General features: G+C 50.0%; 1 protein-coding gene across 1 annotated transcript in view; it reads right to left on the reverse strand.

The window, feature by feature from the left end:
- Positions 1 to 1621: 1621 nt before the first annotated feature.
- The window catches only part of ATP9A (ATPase phospholipid transporting 9A (putative)), a 133226-nt gene continuing 118268 nt past the window's right edge, over positions 1622 to 16579 (reverse strand). Inside the window, 8 exon segments of the mRNA XM_072801448.1 lie at positions 1622 to 5893; positions 7150 to 7332; positions 7335 to 7352; positions 9236 to 9293; positions 10120 to 10228; positions 11655 to 11719; positions 15049 to 15204; positions 16515 to 16579. Coding sequence (XP_072657549.1) covers positions 5757 to 5893; positions 7150 to 7332; positions 7335 to 7352; positions 9236 to 9293; positions 10120 to 10228; positions 11655 to 11719; positions 15049 to 15204; positions 16515 to 16579 — 791 coding nt within the window. The 3' untranslated portion in view covers positions 1622 to 5756.

Consider the following 16579-nt stretch of genomic DNA (forward strand, 5'->3'; position numbering starts at 1 on the left):
CAATTACCCCAAATCTTAGCGGGAATGCACTTCAAAGTCCAAACCTCAACACGGAAGGCTGAGGGGTGGCTTGGCTTTGACATTCCTCTCTGCAAAGACGCTACGTTATAGAGAACGCATCCACCAGAGGGGGGGCAGGAGGGAAAGGGGCACCCCAGAATCAGGCGTATTTGTCTGCTATGGCCTCGAATGGAAACCGATCCGGGGATGCGTGATCCTCCAAAAATCTGCCAGCCCCCAAAATGCTGAAGTTACCCCTCCAACCGCAGCCACATGGAGAATGAAATTAAATCCCACGGAAAGAGTTGACTTTTTTTAACATTATGCAATGTTTGGGTGAAGGAGAGGGGGAGCTATCAGGGGGAAAAAAAAAAAAAACCTCCTCTTTTTTTTCCCAGAGTTTAGCAAAGCTATTTCTAGCTTTTAATGATACATTTCACCATCACTACATGGGTAGTTTTGCGAGGCCCGAAGGCGGGACCGTTCTTGTTATGTAACCCATTTCAAGTAGGAAATTAGCAAGTCCTGAATGAATTCTGTTACTGTGCTCGACTTCTGGAAAGTTTGGAGCGACTGCAGTTCTATTTTGAGGTGAGCAAATCCATCATTTATAGATCTCCTCGCAAATACCGCAGGGCTTCATGTCACCCTGAAACGTTTCATAACAAAAACAGTTAAAGTACTTGGGGTGTTGGAACATTTCGTCTCAAAACCTTATTAGCCTGAATAAGGAGTAGGGCAAGTCTTCCCGGCTGCCAAATATTCAAGAATACAAATATCCAAGATCAAATAAATATTCATCTCCCACCACCACCACCACCACCCCTTCCAACCCTAGTGTGTGTGTGTGTGTGTGTGTGTGTGTGTGTGTGTGTGTGTGTTTAAGCGAAGTCCAGCAAAATAGTCTGGTCAACAACATAAAAAGAAATGTCTGTTTTTAACAGAGACGTTGGCCATGAAATCAGTTTTGAGCTATGAAAGCAGCGTCTCGAACAGAGCAGCCGGGCTGGTGGACCCTCCCGGGGTTGAAAACAGGAAACATAAAGGTCTTTGGATCTCAAGTTCCCCCTAGTGGCGAGCGGGGAGCGGTGTCTGCGCGCCCATGGAATTTCACAGCCTCTGGCTGGCTGCTTTGACAGGTCGGGGTTCAGGAAAAGGATCGTGGGCACCCCCAGGTGAGGAGCACCGAGGAAGATTTACAAAACACGTCCTCTGCTTCCTGCACAACAGCCTACAAACCTCCTCTGCCTAAAACACAGGTGACCGCATTCCCAAATCTTCTATCACTTTTTTTTCAAAAGGTATCTAAACTGATCAAGGACTAGGTGTATAAACAAACGAACAAAAAATGGATCTTCTAAAACGTTCCCCTTTTTCCTATTTGTATCGGATCACCTTTTGAAATGCTGACAGGTCTGGAATAGACAACAGTAAGAATAATAAACAAGGCATGTTTGTTTGTTTTTTGCCAAAAATCGAAATAACTGGAGAAAAAGTCATTCACACTTTGTGTACTATGAGATACACACAAAACTAGGAGCATTAGAATAAAAAAAAAAAAGCCTTCATTTTGACACCAGAATTCATGTTTCCACACAAATTAAAATGATCCCCAAAGGCATAAAGTACACAAGCTTTATTGGGCAACAGCAACGGGCCAGGCTGGCAGACAATGAAAGGAGAACTGCTCAGAAACACGCAGGATCACATGTGTATCATCACAGGATCGAGAATTTAAATCATCTGGGAGTCCCTGCTAAATTAAAGCATCCTGGACCAGAGCTTCCCTCTAATGACAAACGCTGTCCTGGTGAGGATCACACGTAGTGACCTACTCATGAGGCAGGCCCGGACTCCTAGGAGAGTTAACAGTCAGCCCCATCGCAACAAAATAATAAATTAGTCACAAATCTTTTGGTGTGCGCACCCCCCACCTGCCTTCCCCCCACCCCCCCACCCCCCCACAAACGCAGGATTCACTGACGTTGCCCAGGACGTTAACGGAGGGCACCTCCGACCACGCGGTGACCGGGGCGGAGCGGCAGGTGAAGCTGTGGCCTGAGCAGACGGCGAGGAGCTCAGGCCTCCGGTGTGCATCTCAGGTCCATTCAAAGACATAATGAACATACATTAATGGAAATTATTTCCCAAGAAGGATACACGATCAGAGGCTTTACATTCAAGGAAGGGAGGAGAAATAAAATCTGTTGTATTTACAAAGCTCCTTGTACGCTTTTCCACGAAACCGAAGCTGGGAGTTAATGGGATTTTAATGCAAACCAAGTATCGCATCAAAACACTGGAGGTGACATCACACACACACACACACACACACACACACTTAAACACACAGAAGATTAAAGATCAAAAACAGATGACAGGTGTTCGCCTTCAACAGGATAGAGGGGAAGCACGTGTAGGTCCCATCGGCAAATTTGGCAGAGGTTTAAAATGCTGCCCCGTAAAGGCATGAGGGCGTTCCCATCCCCACCCCCAGTAAAAACAAAACAAAGTATAAAAACAAAAGTCCGGAGAAGGAATAGGCATTATCGTGTCGATTTCCAGTGAGCACAAAACTCAAAATACATTCAGAAGTTGTCAGAGTAACGGCGGCCTTCGGCGGAGAGCACACCGAGGGCAGGGGGAGCAGACGTCGGTATTTAAGATCACTGCTGCACGAGAGGGCTGCACTTGGTACGGGAAGCTGGCCTGGGACCTGGACATAACAACCCCATCGGTGGGAGCATCCCAGCCCCCGGTGGCTGCCAACAGCTGCTTTGCTCCGATGTCAAGATGCTCCCGGGGGTGCCCCCTCCTCGCTCCGGGGCCAAGCCGGCCGCCCCAGGCAGCTCGGTCGGCACGGCCAGTCTCGCCTGGCACCACGGGCAACACGCACGTGAGCCTGCGCGCCCTCCAAACTGGGATCAACACTGTCAGGCATCGGAAATCACTGAAGGCGGAAGAAGCTTGTCTGGTCATTTGCGTAAGAGGAAGGAAGGAGGGAAAAAGGAGAACGCACAAAGAGATCCCACTGTCCTCACGCGCACACAGCCATCACCGAGAAACAGACTAGGAGTCATCACAAAGTAATGAAAGTGCTTATTGCGACAGAAATACATAGTGGTGTCAGGAGGGCAGGGGGACTTGTCATTTTTGCTTTAAGGAGAAACGTTTGAACACGGATTGCGAGCCGGGGGGGTGGGGTGGGGGGTCCGGCCTCAAATTACATCAGCTGTCAGACACTTTGGTCCCCCCACCCCGCCCCGAGGTCCAAGGGGAGGGGAGGGGGGTCAGTGGTGTTTCCTAAATTCTTTCCAGATTGGTAAACCAAGAAAAAGGCCAAAAGAATCCTGATGCCTAAGGTTTACGAACTCAGGAGGTTCCTAGAAATTAGCTCGGGTGCGTGTGTCTCCCCCACACCTAGGATGGCACGCGCGTGTGCCCTTTCTCCGCTGGGGTCAGTCTGCGGGGCCCGGGTAAGCTTCCTGTGCTCTCAGACGACTGGAGGCTCCGGCCCTGGACGGGCCGCTCCACCGCGTGGCGGTCTGGGCGCCACTTGGGTCTGGGTGCCTCTGGCCCCTGACTGCCTCCACCAGAGCGCGGCTGGCACAACGGAACGAGGGTTTCCATGGCACAGACAAGCCTCCTTCAGCCTCCGGGGGCGGGGGCGGCTTCGGCCTCTCTGAGAAGCTTCCTTCCTTCCGGGGTATCTCACGTGTTGACCTCAAAAGTCAACTCCCACACCTGGATCAAAGGTAGGACTTGGGACAGAGAGAGACCACCTCCCTGAAGCTCCTGGGAGTGTCTCACATTTCCCAACCGTGGTCCCACAAGGCGGACCTGCAGGGGCCATCACCTGCCCGTGAAGAAGGCCAGGCTCAGGGTTTTGCAAACTCAGAATGCAATCGGACTTCCAACTTCCAATGCAAGCGTGAAACTCGGAGCCCGACGCAACCCTTCCCTACCTTTGAAAACTCCAGAACATCACTCGGGAAAGAAGTCACACCTGTTCCACGTTCCTGAGAGTTCTGGACCAGGGTCCTATTCCTAAATAACCACTCATTCGCTGCAACCTATATCCTCTGTAGGTCTTTTCCGTTGGGCAGAAACGGCTGGCCCAGGAAGGCAAACACACTGCGGAAATGCACAATCTTAAAACAGAAGCGATGTCACAGCCCGCTTACCAGTGCCTGAAACCTACTGTCCTCTTTATATAAAGTCTTAAAAGGGCAACATAAACCCACGAGCACGTCGAGAGTGCTCCCCAGGCAAGGAACTACCTCCTGCTCCTCCCGCCCCCCCCTCCCCCAGGGCAGGTTGGTCCTGCCGCCAGGCTGGAGCTCCCATCCCTGGAGCGCACACGAGAAGCGTCATGCTGAAGGGCTGAGGGAATTAATCACACACCCAAGATCCCAAACACGGTCAGCTCTGGCACACCACACCAACCGCGCCGATGGCCTGCATGTGTGGCTGCGGCGCCGAGTGACTTGAAAACCCAAGAATCCTTGCCCTGCCACGTCCGGGGCTTGAAACTCCCTTCTTCCTCTGAAACGAGCAGCCACAGCTTTATAAGAAACACACATGCGTGTCCTCTGTCTGGCAGGGGGAGGACTCTCCACCCCTGGCTGCCTTTCAGCAAGGTCCCCCCTTGAAATCCGTAGGCAGCGCCCCGGAGCCCAGACCCCCAGAGTGGCGGCCCCGGGGCCTCCTCCCCGATGGGGGGCGGGGGGCTCCTTGCCTGAAGCTGCCGCCGACGAACGAGGAACAGCGACACGGTGAGATGCCTCTGCCTTTGTCATCCAGCCTCCTGATAGGAAACAGATTTCTGTGGAAGCAGGAACCCCCATCCCTGACCTCGCACTCAGGACACTCCGAGGGGCCGAGCCACATGTGCGACGTTGTCTAAAGAATTAGTTGAGTCTCTTATCACTCTGTCGACACGTTTAGGAGCTGTTCAGTGGCACGTTTCCTGCTAAAACAACTGCTGAAAATGGCTGAGGGTGTCCTCAGAGAGCCACAGGCTTTATAATTGTTACCAGGTCCGAACAAAGCGGGATAACACCTTTGAAATTCTTTTTACGAGGTGGCAGGTGAAGCTAAGTCAAGTGCTGGAGATGCTGAATCTGAGGGAGAACAGACTGGATTTATGGCTCGCTCTTTCTCTCTCTCTCTCTCTCTCTCTCCCCTCTCCTTTGCCCCATGTCACCCTAGGAAGCCGGTGTGGCTTCAGTAAGCAGAGCTGTCTCGGACAGGACGCTTAGCATGTCCACCTTGAGATTACTATCCGGATAAACTGTTTACCAAAGTCACTGTCTTTTCCCACAAGTCCATACCAAGCGCTTTTTAACATTTCTCCGAAACGGGTTTTTAAGAGCGAGAAAGACGTGAAGAGGACACATACATCGGGATTGTTTAAAACAAAAACCAAAACCCCTCTAACAATCGTCAACTGGACAGAAACTTTTTATCACATGACAACAAAATTCAAGTCATAGGAAGCTTGCACAGTGACCCACTTGTAACTCCGTTTGCTGAGCCACCGGCTTTAACATATGTACATTCACTCAAGGCCGAACCGTCGGGGCCCGAGCAGGCCCACGGGGGCCCCTTCCAGGACCCTCCCCGTCCACTCGGCGTCGGGACCCCGCGCACGTGTTAGCGATTACTGCAGGATCTGCAGGTGGCGGTTAATAAAACGCAACTTGATCTCTGTCCACCAGGAGAGTGCAGAGGCCGTGCCCTGGGCCAGCGCGCGCCTACGACGTGAGCTTTGAGTAGCTGGGCGGGGAGAACCGTCTCCGCAGATACTTGAGAACGTACAGGGGCAGACAGCTGACCAGAGTGATGACGGAGACCTTCCACAAGAACGACAAAGTGGCGATGAAGTACACATCTGCAAGCAAACGGGAAGATGGCTGTGAGCATGTGGAATGTTCTGGAAGGCCTGTGTATATGGCTCAGGAGCAGCCGGCACGGCTATCCCGGGGGAGAGCTGTCTCCCGTCACTGACACACGGCCTCCTGGCTCAAGTCCCTGTCCTCGGCTCTGTGTCAGGGCCTGGACTCGCCCCACTCCCTCCTGTCTCTCTGACCTGCTTCCGCAGCTGAATCTACAGCCGCTGAAATGCTGCTTCCAACACCAGGGGAAGAAAACCATGGACGCAAACGATTCCTACAGGTGTGTGTGATCCAGATGCTGACGGCTGGGGCTTTTCTTTGTACACCCCACCCCCCCTCAGCCGCCTGAGAGCAGAAAGCACTCCAACCCCCCAAAACAGTTTCCCTTTCCCTCCGGGATGGTCACCAAGCCCCTACGGGGTCGGGTCTAAAGACGGTGCTAAGCAGGAAACGGGGTGGCCCTGGGTGGGGGCTTCAGAAGCAGCCTTCTGCTGCAGGACAGCAAGCCCGCAGTCCAGAAGGTTCCTCAAGAGCACAGCACGTGGTCCTCCGCAGTAGCAGAGCATGAGATGGGGAGCGGGCGGCTGGCCCGGTCCCACTAAGAGCCCACCCGGCCTGTGGCAGCTTCCCGGGGGCAGGGCCTACCACCCCAGCCACTGAGCACACAGCAGGTGCTCACGAAACCCATTCTGATTCTCGGGACAAGTGTGAACCTGCTCCAAGACTTCAGATCTCACAGGATGTTCCTTTTACCTTTACCAAAACTTCAAGGAACATTTGATGATCAATAAAGAGAGTGATGAGAGATGCTTTCAGGGTAAGGTGGAGTTTTTCAACCTAATGAGAAGGACAAATCCTGCAGGCCTATCGTTCATTCATGAACAAACCTGGACATGACCTCTCCAGAGGCCCCCAGAGCCCGGCGCAGTGACCAGCTCCCTGGAGAAACCCACCGGGTCTTTGTTGAATGGAATGGACTCCCTCTAAGCCAGTTAACACGGCGTCCTTTCAAAGGAAACGCTACTGACATCACGCCCGCCAGCCTCCGTTGCAGGAAGCTGATTCACAACTGCCGCTCGCCCCAAGGGGACGCCAGTCACAAAACGGGGGCAGCTGAGTACCCAGGCCTGCTGGACACAGAGCCCAGGATGAGTCCAGGATGAGTCCAGCCTTCCTCCAGGAGCCCGTGATGCATCCCCTGGGCCCAACTGCCAGGCTTTAGCTGCAGGGGGGGTGGGGGGAGGGGTCTTACCGATGAATTCATGTAGGAACACCAGGGAGGCGATGTAGCAGGCCAGACTGAGCAACTCGGCCACCGTCATGAGCCAGTGCCATGTCTGGATGGTCAGGGCCACCATCAGCAGCTCCGTGAGGATCAGCGACGTGAAGGAGATCGCCACGATGTGCACGAACTCGGACTCAAACAGCAGCAAGGCCCGTACATGATGGTGCTCCCTGGGAAGGCAGAGGAAGCTGACATCCCACATGGCCCCACAAGGGTCCCACACGATCCCACACGGCTCTGCCTGCCCGGAGCTGCTGCCCTCCACACTCCCCACCTGGGGCTCCTGGGGCTCACTCCCAGGAGGGGCTCCTTTTTGTGTATTTTCAATTTAGGCATGAAAGATGGCACTTGCTATAAATGAGGTTGATGAGTGGTTAGCTTTATGGAGGTTTTAAACAGGTATCCCATTCTAGTTTCCTATTTTCGTTTTGGACCTTATAGAATAAGGAGTCTATAATTGCAGAGAAGAGAAGAGAAAGAGGGGGGGAGAGAGAGAGAAAGAGAGAGAGAGGGACGAGGAGGGGGATGGAGAGATGGGAAAAAAAGAGGCTGCAGAGAGTAACTCTGGAGTGGATGGAACAAGAAAGAGAAATTTAAACTTAAATCCAGGATTTAAAACAGCAGAGGTCAGCAGTCACAGAAAGGTAAATACTGTGGACCTTCTACTTGTATGAGGAATCTAAAGTAGTCACATCCTAGAGGCAGAAAGGAACGAGGACAGAGTTTCAGCTTTGAAAGATGAAAACCTTCAGAGATCTTCTCTTACAACAGTGTAACGCTGTCAACTACAATGTGATTCACCACCGCGGATGCGCTCGACGGTAGAGAACCATGACCTCAAGAAGAGTTAGGATTGTGCATCTTGGGTCACCTGTTTCTCTAACACCCACACACACACACACACACAAATGACAGCGGTAACAGAGAGACACTCAGAGCATCACATACCCAGGCAAGAAAGGAAAGCGGAGGAGGGTACACATACATATTTTTCAAGCACAGCAGAAAGCAGACAGGCAGTGCTCACCCAGATCAAAACTACACACAGCACAAGAATACTATAGACGCTAAACCCCAAAACTCCTCGAGTCACTGCCCACTGCAATGGGGTTCGAGATGGGGGGTGAAATGGAGCTTCACTGTTCGTTCTTTACGAACCTCTATACAGAAAAGATCGCTGCAAAAATCGACATGCATATATGACGCTTTGGTCCGCTTCTTAAAAATACCCCCTCCTCGACCCGGGATTGAGTCCCACGTCAGGCTCCTTGCATGGAGCCTGCTTCTCCCTCTGCCTGTGTCTCTGCCTCTCTCTGTGTCTGTCATGAATAAATAAATAAAATCTTAAAAAAAAATACCCCCTCCTCAATTTTTTAAGGACAATTTAACCTCCTGCCTCGATGGTTTCTATATCTTCTGGTTACAGGTCCCCCCAGTGAGACCTCCCCAATACACAACATATATTTGTGAACCATGTTGGTCCCTGAGCAGACAGACATAGACAGGACATATTAGGACTACTGCACAGTTATGTGCACATTATAAAATATGCATAAAACTAGAAATAAGCGCCAACAGGGGTTTTGAAATTTCCTTCTCCTATACTTAAAAGTCATCTTACAAAGTCGCTGCAATCTGAGGGACCCTCCCTAGAGGCCCCTGAAGTAAATGCATTTTTCAAAAACTGTAACTTGGCCTCCAAAAAAGTATCAGACCATTCCAGAAAGCAACAAATGTTTTTTTTGTTGTTGTTACAATGGTTTTTTTGTTTTTTTTTGTTTGTTTTTTGTTACAATGGTTTGCGTGTGTTGGCAGGTTTTGAACGGTATCCGTTATCTTTTTTTCTGACTTTTTCTCACGAAGCAGACAGTACCACCTCACAGATCTATCACGGTGCTGAACGTTCCAGTTCCTCAGGACATGCCGAGCACCTCCCTGGGGTGCATGGTCCTGCCCCCTAACCAAAGTTCAGGGTTCCAGCTGGAGCTTCTTCATGCTGTACAGACAAAAGAAAGGCTTAGCACGAGGTAACAGGTGGTCTCCCTTTCCTTACCTTGATAGATGCTAATCAGAACCCATATTAGGAAGGTCTTGTAGGACAATGGTCTTCCCTAAGTGAGAAAGAGAGACACAGCAGGTTATGGCGCTTGGTTTGCCCAGTGTGTCAGCTGCCCCATGCATCTCCTCCACTAAAGAGGCAACCTGCCTGTTTTCATCAAAAGAAGTGTCTTGCACATATCTGAACAAGTTAGAGAAATCACATTTTTTTAAGGAGAACTGGTATTCAGTGGAAATAAATCTGCTCTTCAGTAAAATTCCTTGAGGACAAATAAATGAAATCATATGCACACACACACACACCACACACATACAACACAAACAGCACAAACAGCACACACTCCCTACACACCCACACACCCACACACACTTTTCAGAAGCAAACACAAGAACGTTTCCAAGAGCAGACACAAGCTGCAGGATGGAACAGTCAGCGGCTTTTTTTTTTTTAAGTTGTTAGTTGCCTCGTTTTCAGTTTACATATTACTGTACTGTTTAACATTCTTTACAAGTGCGTATGCTACTTTTTTAAGAAAAAAAAAAATCCCACGCCTTCCTCTAAGCAGTCACCAGTTCAAATCAATGTGTTCAAATATGGAGGGTTTGTGTGAATTAAGTTAAAAGTAGGGAGAGAGGGGGCAGCCCATATGGCCCAGCAGTTTGGCGCTGCCTTTAGCCCGGGGCATGATCCCAGAGTCCCAGGATCGAGTCCCATGTCAGGCTCCCTGCGTGGAGCCTGCTTCTCCCTCTGCCTGTGTCTCTGCCTCTCTCTTTCTCTGTGTCTGTCACGAATAAACAAAATCTTAAAAAAAAAAGTAGGGAGAGAGAGAGGAGAAAAGGGAGGAAGGAAAGAAGGAGGGAAGGAAGAGTCCAGCGAACCTTGAGGAGATCTTTGTAGAGCTCAGGATACAGCATGGCAACTTCCGACTTGACATCTTTGTCCAGGACCAGGGAAAACACAGGAAACATGGTGTAAATGGTGGAGTACCTGGGGGTGGGGGCAGAAATCACCACAGGTGAGACCCAGCCAAAGGAAAGTGAGCAATTTGTTTCTCCAGCCTCTGGAGCCCAATTCCCACCCATTCATTCAACAACCATCCACTGCCCATTCTGTGCCCGGGCTACTTTTACGCACTGGAGAATCAGAAACAACTGCCCTCGGAGAGCCTTCATGCTAGTCAGTGAGTCAACAAAGTCGATAAACTACACTGTGTGTTGCAGGTGAGTGCTAAGAAGAAAACTCTAATGGGGAAGAGGGAGAGAGTCATGGGGGTGGTGTGATTTTAGAGAGGGTGCCCAAAGGATGTGACATTTGAGTAAACACCTGTAAAAGGTGAGAGGTAGTCATGCGCAAATGGAGGGAAGAGCATCCCAGGCAGAGAGAGCAGCACGTGCAAAGGCCCAGAGGTGAGTGTGTGTCTTGTTCGAAGAACAGCAAGGCAGCCAGTGCAGCTGGAGCTGAGTGATGAGGGGAGACCGCAAGTAGAGGGACGAGGGATCCAGTCACAGGAGGCCACGTGGAGCAAAGCTCCGGGAGCCCCCAGGCTTACACTCTGGCATGTCCTTTCATCCTTCTGGGACCTGACAAAAGACTGTCTGCTTTCCACATGAGAAGCCAGCAGAATTCCACTGCCTACTCTCAGACTGAACTGGTCAATATAAAAAGGAGGAAGGTGTCCTTCCTATGACTCTCCCCTGGGGCCAGCCAGCCTTTCTGTGCTTCCCACCTGTTCACGACCAGGAGTGCGCCCTACATGCGTCTCTCTCTAGGGCACATGGTAATCAAACTCCACCTACCTGGGTCATTCACAGACTGAGCACTTTCTCTGAAGGATCAAAAGGAACGTCATGAATTCCAAGTCAGGAATGGGGATGGGTCTGATGGCAGCAAACGTCCAGGTGACACTTTAAGTGCTACTCTAACAAGTCAGTGGCACGCAGCCATAAAACTCTGTTGGGTGCGTCCCCCGAGACATCAAGGCTCTGGCCTGCCTTAGAAACTGAGACCAGGCAGCAGAACCTTCTACTAGGGTCCATGGCAGGGATGGTACTTTCCAGAGCTCCTCTTTCACTTTTTCTAAGACCACAGTGAAATCACTGAGTCTGTGAACCTTTGCTCTGGCTTTGGTTGCCCATCACCAGTCGGCTCAGACTCTCACGGGCAAGCATTTTTCCATTCCCAGGTACACACGGCCAAGTGCTCTGAACCACAAACATATCGGACTCCACTTCCTCAATCTGGTTACAGGCTTGCCAGCTCAAAAACTGATGAATTCAAGAAGGTTCTAAACTGCACTGCTGGCAACTTGGTGACTAAACGGTCTAGACACCACGTCTCTTCTCTCATCTGTGGCATTTTAGGGAGGTTTCACATTAAAAAAAAAAAAATTAATACCCTGCCTAGATTTCCTTACCCAATGATGAGGAATCCTTGATAGAGAGGAACGGAGGCAAAGTAAAACACGGAAGAAAAGACAGCCTGTGCCAACGAGAAAGGAGGATGTTACCAAAAATATTGACAAAATTCCTATGCGTATAGAATGAAATAACACCCAACACTTAACACGGCACAAATTTTACCAGCACAGTTGTGAGTGCTTTAAGTAAATCAGATCTTTTCACAATTACAATCACCTTATGAGGTAGGCACTGTTATCATCAACCCCTATTTACAGATGACAAGAGTAAGGCACAGAGAGGTGAAGTGACTTGCCCAAGACTACACAGCTCCTAAGTGACAGGAGCCAGGAGTCTTTCCTGGGGGGTTTCACTGCAGAGGCCACTCTCAGCCCCTCTGTAAACACTGACTTTAAGTAACTTTAACTTAAAGTTACACAGGCTGGACCCAGGAATCCTCTATGAGATCTCCATGAATCTCCAGAACTACCCATGAGATCAAGTCCTAATATCACCTGCATGCCACAAATGGGGAATCTGAGTAGGGGAACGGCACTGCGGGGCTCAAGCCCAGCTCTGTGTCCGGAACCCACACTCCTGACAGCTCCTGACAGCTCCTGACAGCCCACAGAGGCAGGCAACCGATAAACAAGTTGCGCAGATATGGACATGGACAGGGAAAGATACCCCCACCGTGAGGATGTACACCAGCTACCCCAGAGGTGGGACTGCAGAGAAGGCATCCCATTTCACAGGACACATTTAACTGTTTTTGGAAATTGTTATGATGAGACAAGAGCAATAAAGACACTTCCAGGGGCACCTGGGTGGTTCAGTGGGTGAAATGTCTGCCTTTGGCTCACATCATGACCCCAGGGTCCTGGGATCGATCTCTGCATCAGGCTCCCTGCTCCACAGGGAGTCTGCGTCTCCTCCTCCCTCTGCCTGCTGCTCCCCCTACTTGTGCTCTCTCTTTCAGAATAAATGAATAAAATCTTAAAAAAAAAAAAAAAAAAAAAAAAAAAAGACACTTCCAAGCCCTTGCTGGAATGTCTACTTCCTGATTTGGAAAACAGTAGCTACTGGCAGGGAAAGACAGGCTGGGGAGATAAATCGGACAGAGATGCTGTTACTTCCTTCTCTGGGCATCTACAGGCTAATGGAAGAAAAGTGGCCTCAAAGCTAATTCCTAGTCACATAAAACCAAAAAGAGGCCAGAGGCAACTTGAGGCTTTTCAAAAGCTGAATATGAGTGCCTGAGCCAGCCTCATGATCAAAAGGGGTGTGTGGCCAGAGGCATCTACCCCAGCTGCCTGCTGTGGGTGTTCTCTGGGCACAGAGCTGGAATCCCAGGTGCCACGTGGGGCCGAGGTCCTGGGCGGCTGCAGCTGAGCCCTGGTCATACCTCAGAACTGGAAGGTGAAAGCCACCTTTCCAATGACTTTCCACCACGGCCAGGCTGCAGCCCAGAAAGGATACTTGTCAAGATGTCCAGAATCTGGTGTGTAGTTTTATACATCAACATCAAGAGCCTCCTTCCTGTAAAAGGGCTGGGCTGGCCCCAGAGCCTTCACCTTGGAGAGAACATTTTAGGGAAAATAAAACTCTATGGCCACGTCTATTAGAGACAAAGGTCAAGGTTCAGCTCTAACAGGGACTTGCCCTCAGCCGACCACTCTCAGCACAGTGGACAGGGCTGAAGGGCCTGCTTCTAAGGCTCAAACAACAATTGCCCACCCTGAAATTTTTTTCTAAATTGATGTTCAGAGTAACAACATACAGTCAGTCGGCTCACCCAGCTCAGCCTTTGTGTGCATGCCCAGGGACAAGCTGACTGATCTCCCGGTGATTTAACCACAGCAACATCTAGCACAATTCATGAGCTAACATACAAGTACAGATGTGGTCTGATGAACTGTAACAGCTGTTTAGGTGTAGATCACATTGATAAAAAATCACTTTAAGGCTCCTAGGCTCACAAATGCACTAGATGTTGGAAACATAAAATCACCCACATCGGGCACGGATGAGGCCAGAAGAGCGGGAGGTCCCATGCACGTACAGCAGCACCAGCTGACTTACTCAGAAAGGCAGGATGCCTTTTATGTCGTCATGGAGTGCCTTTTCCCACAGATTAAAATGTCACCTTACTGTATACATCACCCTGTTTTGTTCTTATTAATAGCGGTAAGGATGCCTTCGCACTTGATGCCTTAGAGAACCCTGCTTCTCAAAGTAGCCTTGTCTGAGAGGCAAGGCAGGTCTCGTCATCCCCATTGCATGGATGGAAGACTGAGGCCCAGAGGGGTAAAGTGACTTGCTCTAGCTCTCAGAGATGTTTGGTGATGTGGTCAGAAAGAGATATGGGTTCCAAGTCACATCATCCCTATGTTCTCACTACTTACTTGCGATATTTTCACCAAATGTCCATAGAGGGGAACCAGTCAATAGATTTTCAACAGCCAAGATGTGTTCCTTCCCACCCTCTGGCCTTCTTCCTCGTATACGCTTAATTGCTAAGCCCGATGACAGATGTTAAAGGAGTCGGTGAGAGAGAAGGTGGGGAAAATACTCTAGAATCCTTTTGTGAGAAGCAAGATGGGAGCAGGCTCTTACTCCTGAGAAGATGAATAATCACAACAACCAAGCTCAACTCCCAGCCGGGGTGGCTGGAGGCTGAACTGTGACATCGGTGAGACACCTCCGGGCCACGGGCTATGCTGTCCCACCTGAGAGCCCTTGCAAGTGGAGGCAGCACAGGCCTCCCTGTATCGAGGTTGAGGTCACTCGAGGAGGCACCATGAGGAGGAGCACAGGTCTGGGGTCCCTGCACTGATGCAGACCAAACCCCTGAGGGACACTGCACACATTTCTCACCCTCGCTGAACCTCAGACTCCCCATCTGTATAATGGACATGGTTCAGACTACTGTGAGGAGCACACAAGATGCTGTATTGTGAGCGCTAGCCTGGCGCCCAGGGTATATAGGAAGAGCTCAAGAAAAGCAAGTCCTTCTTCTTTTGTGGTTATTCTCTGTGGCCCTCATTTTCATTTGGAAAACTCAGGACCAGACTATTCACCCAGCCTTTAATTCTGCATTTCTCCCTCTGGAAAGCCAATCACAATGGCTCTGGGCATTTACCCCACACCTACTTCACGCCAAGCCCTCGAGACGCACCAGTGCTAATGCACACATCCACTCCCCACAGGAGGGACGGCCTGGAGGAAGGATCTTAGGCAATCTGAGGTCTATCAGCTGAACTGTGAGCAAAGCAGGGATTCAAACTGGTCAGGTGGGAAAATAAACAAACAACCTCCCGGGGTAGGGTAAAGGCCCCAAAGCACAGTCTGGTTTCAGGCTTTTTCCATGACAGCCATGTGCCCCAGGGCAGAGCACCACGGCCCACCCACCTGCATGGTGCTAATACAGAGGCTCCTGTGGATCACGAACTGGCTGAGGGCGGCTGACCGCTTGTAGCTGTTCCGGCCATGCACCATGAGTAGCCGGCCGAGGTGCTTGAACTGGGTGATGGAGAAGTCTGCAGCCAGGGAAGCCTGTTTTCCTTCCTAAAATCCGATAAAATTGGGCACCGTCAGAAGCACAAGAAGTCAGAGCAAGTGCATTTTTTTTTTTAATTGAAAAAGCAAGATGCTGTAAGGAGATCTTTGGAAAACTTCTACGAAGGGCTTCTTTGGTTTCAAGCTGTACTCGGCTGGTGGTCCAAGCCTAAATTTGATTTAAAAGGTGGAATTTATTTAAATAAAAAACATTCTAAGTCATAGATAGTTGTAATTGGGAGGTCAAATGGATCTAGTATTAGGCCTTGGGGGGCAGGCCCACCCCATAATGTGTATCAGAAGCAAAGAATCATCAGAGATAGGCACTTGACAATACTCAGTTCCTTTAAGTGAAATGTAAGGCTGGGGGAAGGGATGCTGAGGCTACCAACAATACCAAATGGAACGTTCTTGAACATAAGCTTTGCACATTTATAGAAGTGCATCCATTAGAATTCTCTAATTTTAAACGGTGTGTGATGGATGCCACTAACGGGGCAGATGGCATTAAAACAGTCCATTCCAGTAACATCTCAAAGTTCACTGAATTCTGTAACTTCAAATAATTGTCAACTGGATGAGAACCACAAAACCAGAAAGGGTGGAAAGAGAAACAAAAAAGTGTATGGATTCGCCCAATTCATGAAGGTATGGAACAAAACGCATAGGAGAGCATCTCCAGCTCTCCCTCGGAGCCTCGGTACCCTTGTTTTACACAAAGTTCTAGCAAACCTGGTAACCAACCTTCTTGCCTATTGCCATTTAGGGGTCACAAATTAGAACAGAGTAAATTCTAAGGCAAGCTCACAGGTGACAAGGACAGAAAGAGAAAAGCTGTTATAATACACCAACTTTAAGAAACTGCAGCTTTTCGTGAGGGGCAAAACGGTGCCACATTCTTCCCTAAACCCCAAGATATCAGCACATGATGTGATAACTGATGCTTTTATGGACACTGCGGCCGCCATGGAAAAGTGTGAAGTACATTCACAGCGCCCTAACAATGTAGCAAAACACTCTTTCTTAATTTAAGTCTTGGCACGTGAAAAATCAGCCCTTGTCATCTGTAGACGATGTAGAGTGATGTAGATCTCTGATTCCCATGTAACAAAACCAGGTGATCATGCTTTTTGGTTCCTTAGGCTTCCTCATGCTAATCTAAATCCTCAGAAGCATGAAAGCTGTTTTGAGGGGAAATGCAGCTCCAGCTCGTGGAGCAGAGCAGCTCCCAGCCCAGCACGACCACCTGACGCCCTTGCCCCGACCGACCGCTCCCGCTCGGCAGCGAGCAGCCCCCCATGCCCTGCACCCGCACTCACCTTCCCCTCGACACCTACGCCGCAGTCGGATTCCTGAATCATACTGACGTCATTGCCTCCATCAC

The sequence above is a fragment of the Canis lupus genome, chromosome 26 (assembly GCF_048164855.1).
Source record: "Canis lupus baileyi chromosome 26, mCanLup2.hap1, whole genome shotgun sequence".
NCBI lineage: Eukaryota > Metazoa > Chordata > Mammalia > Carnivora > Canidae > Canis > Canis lupus.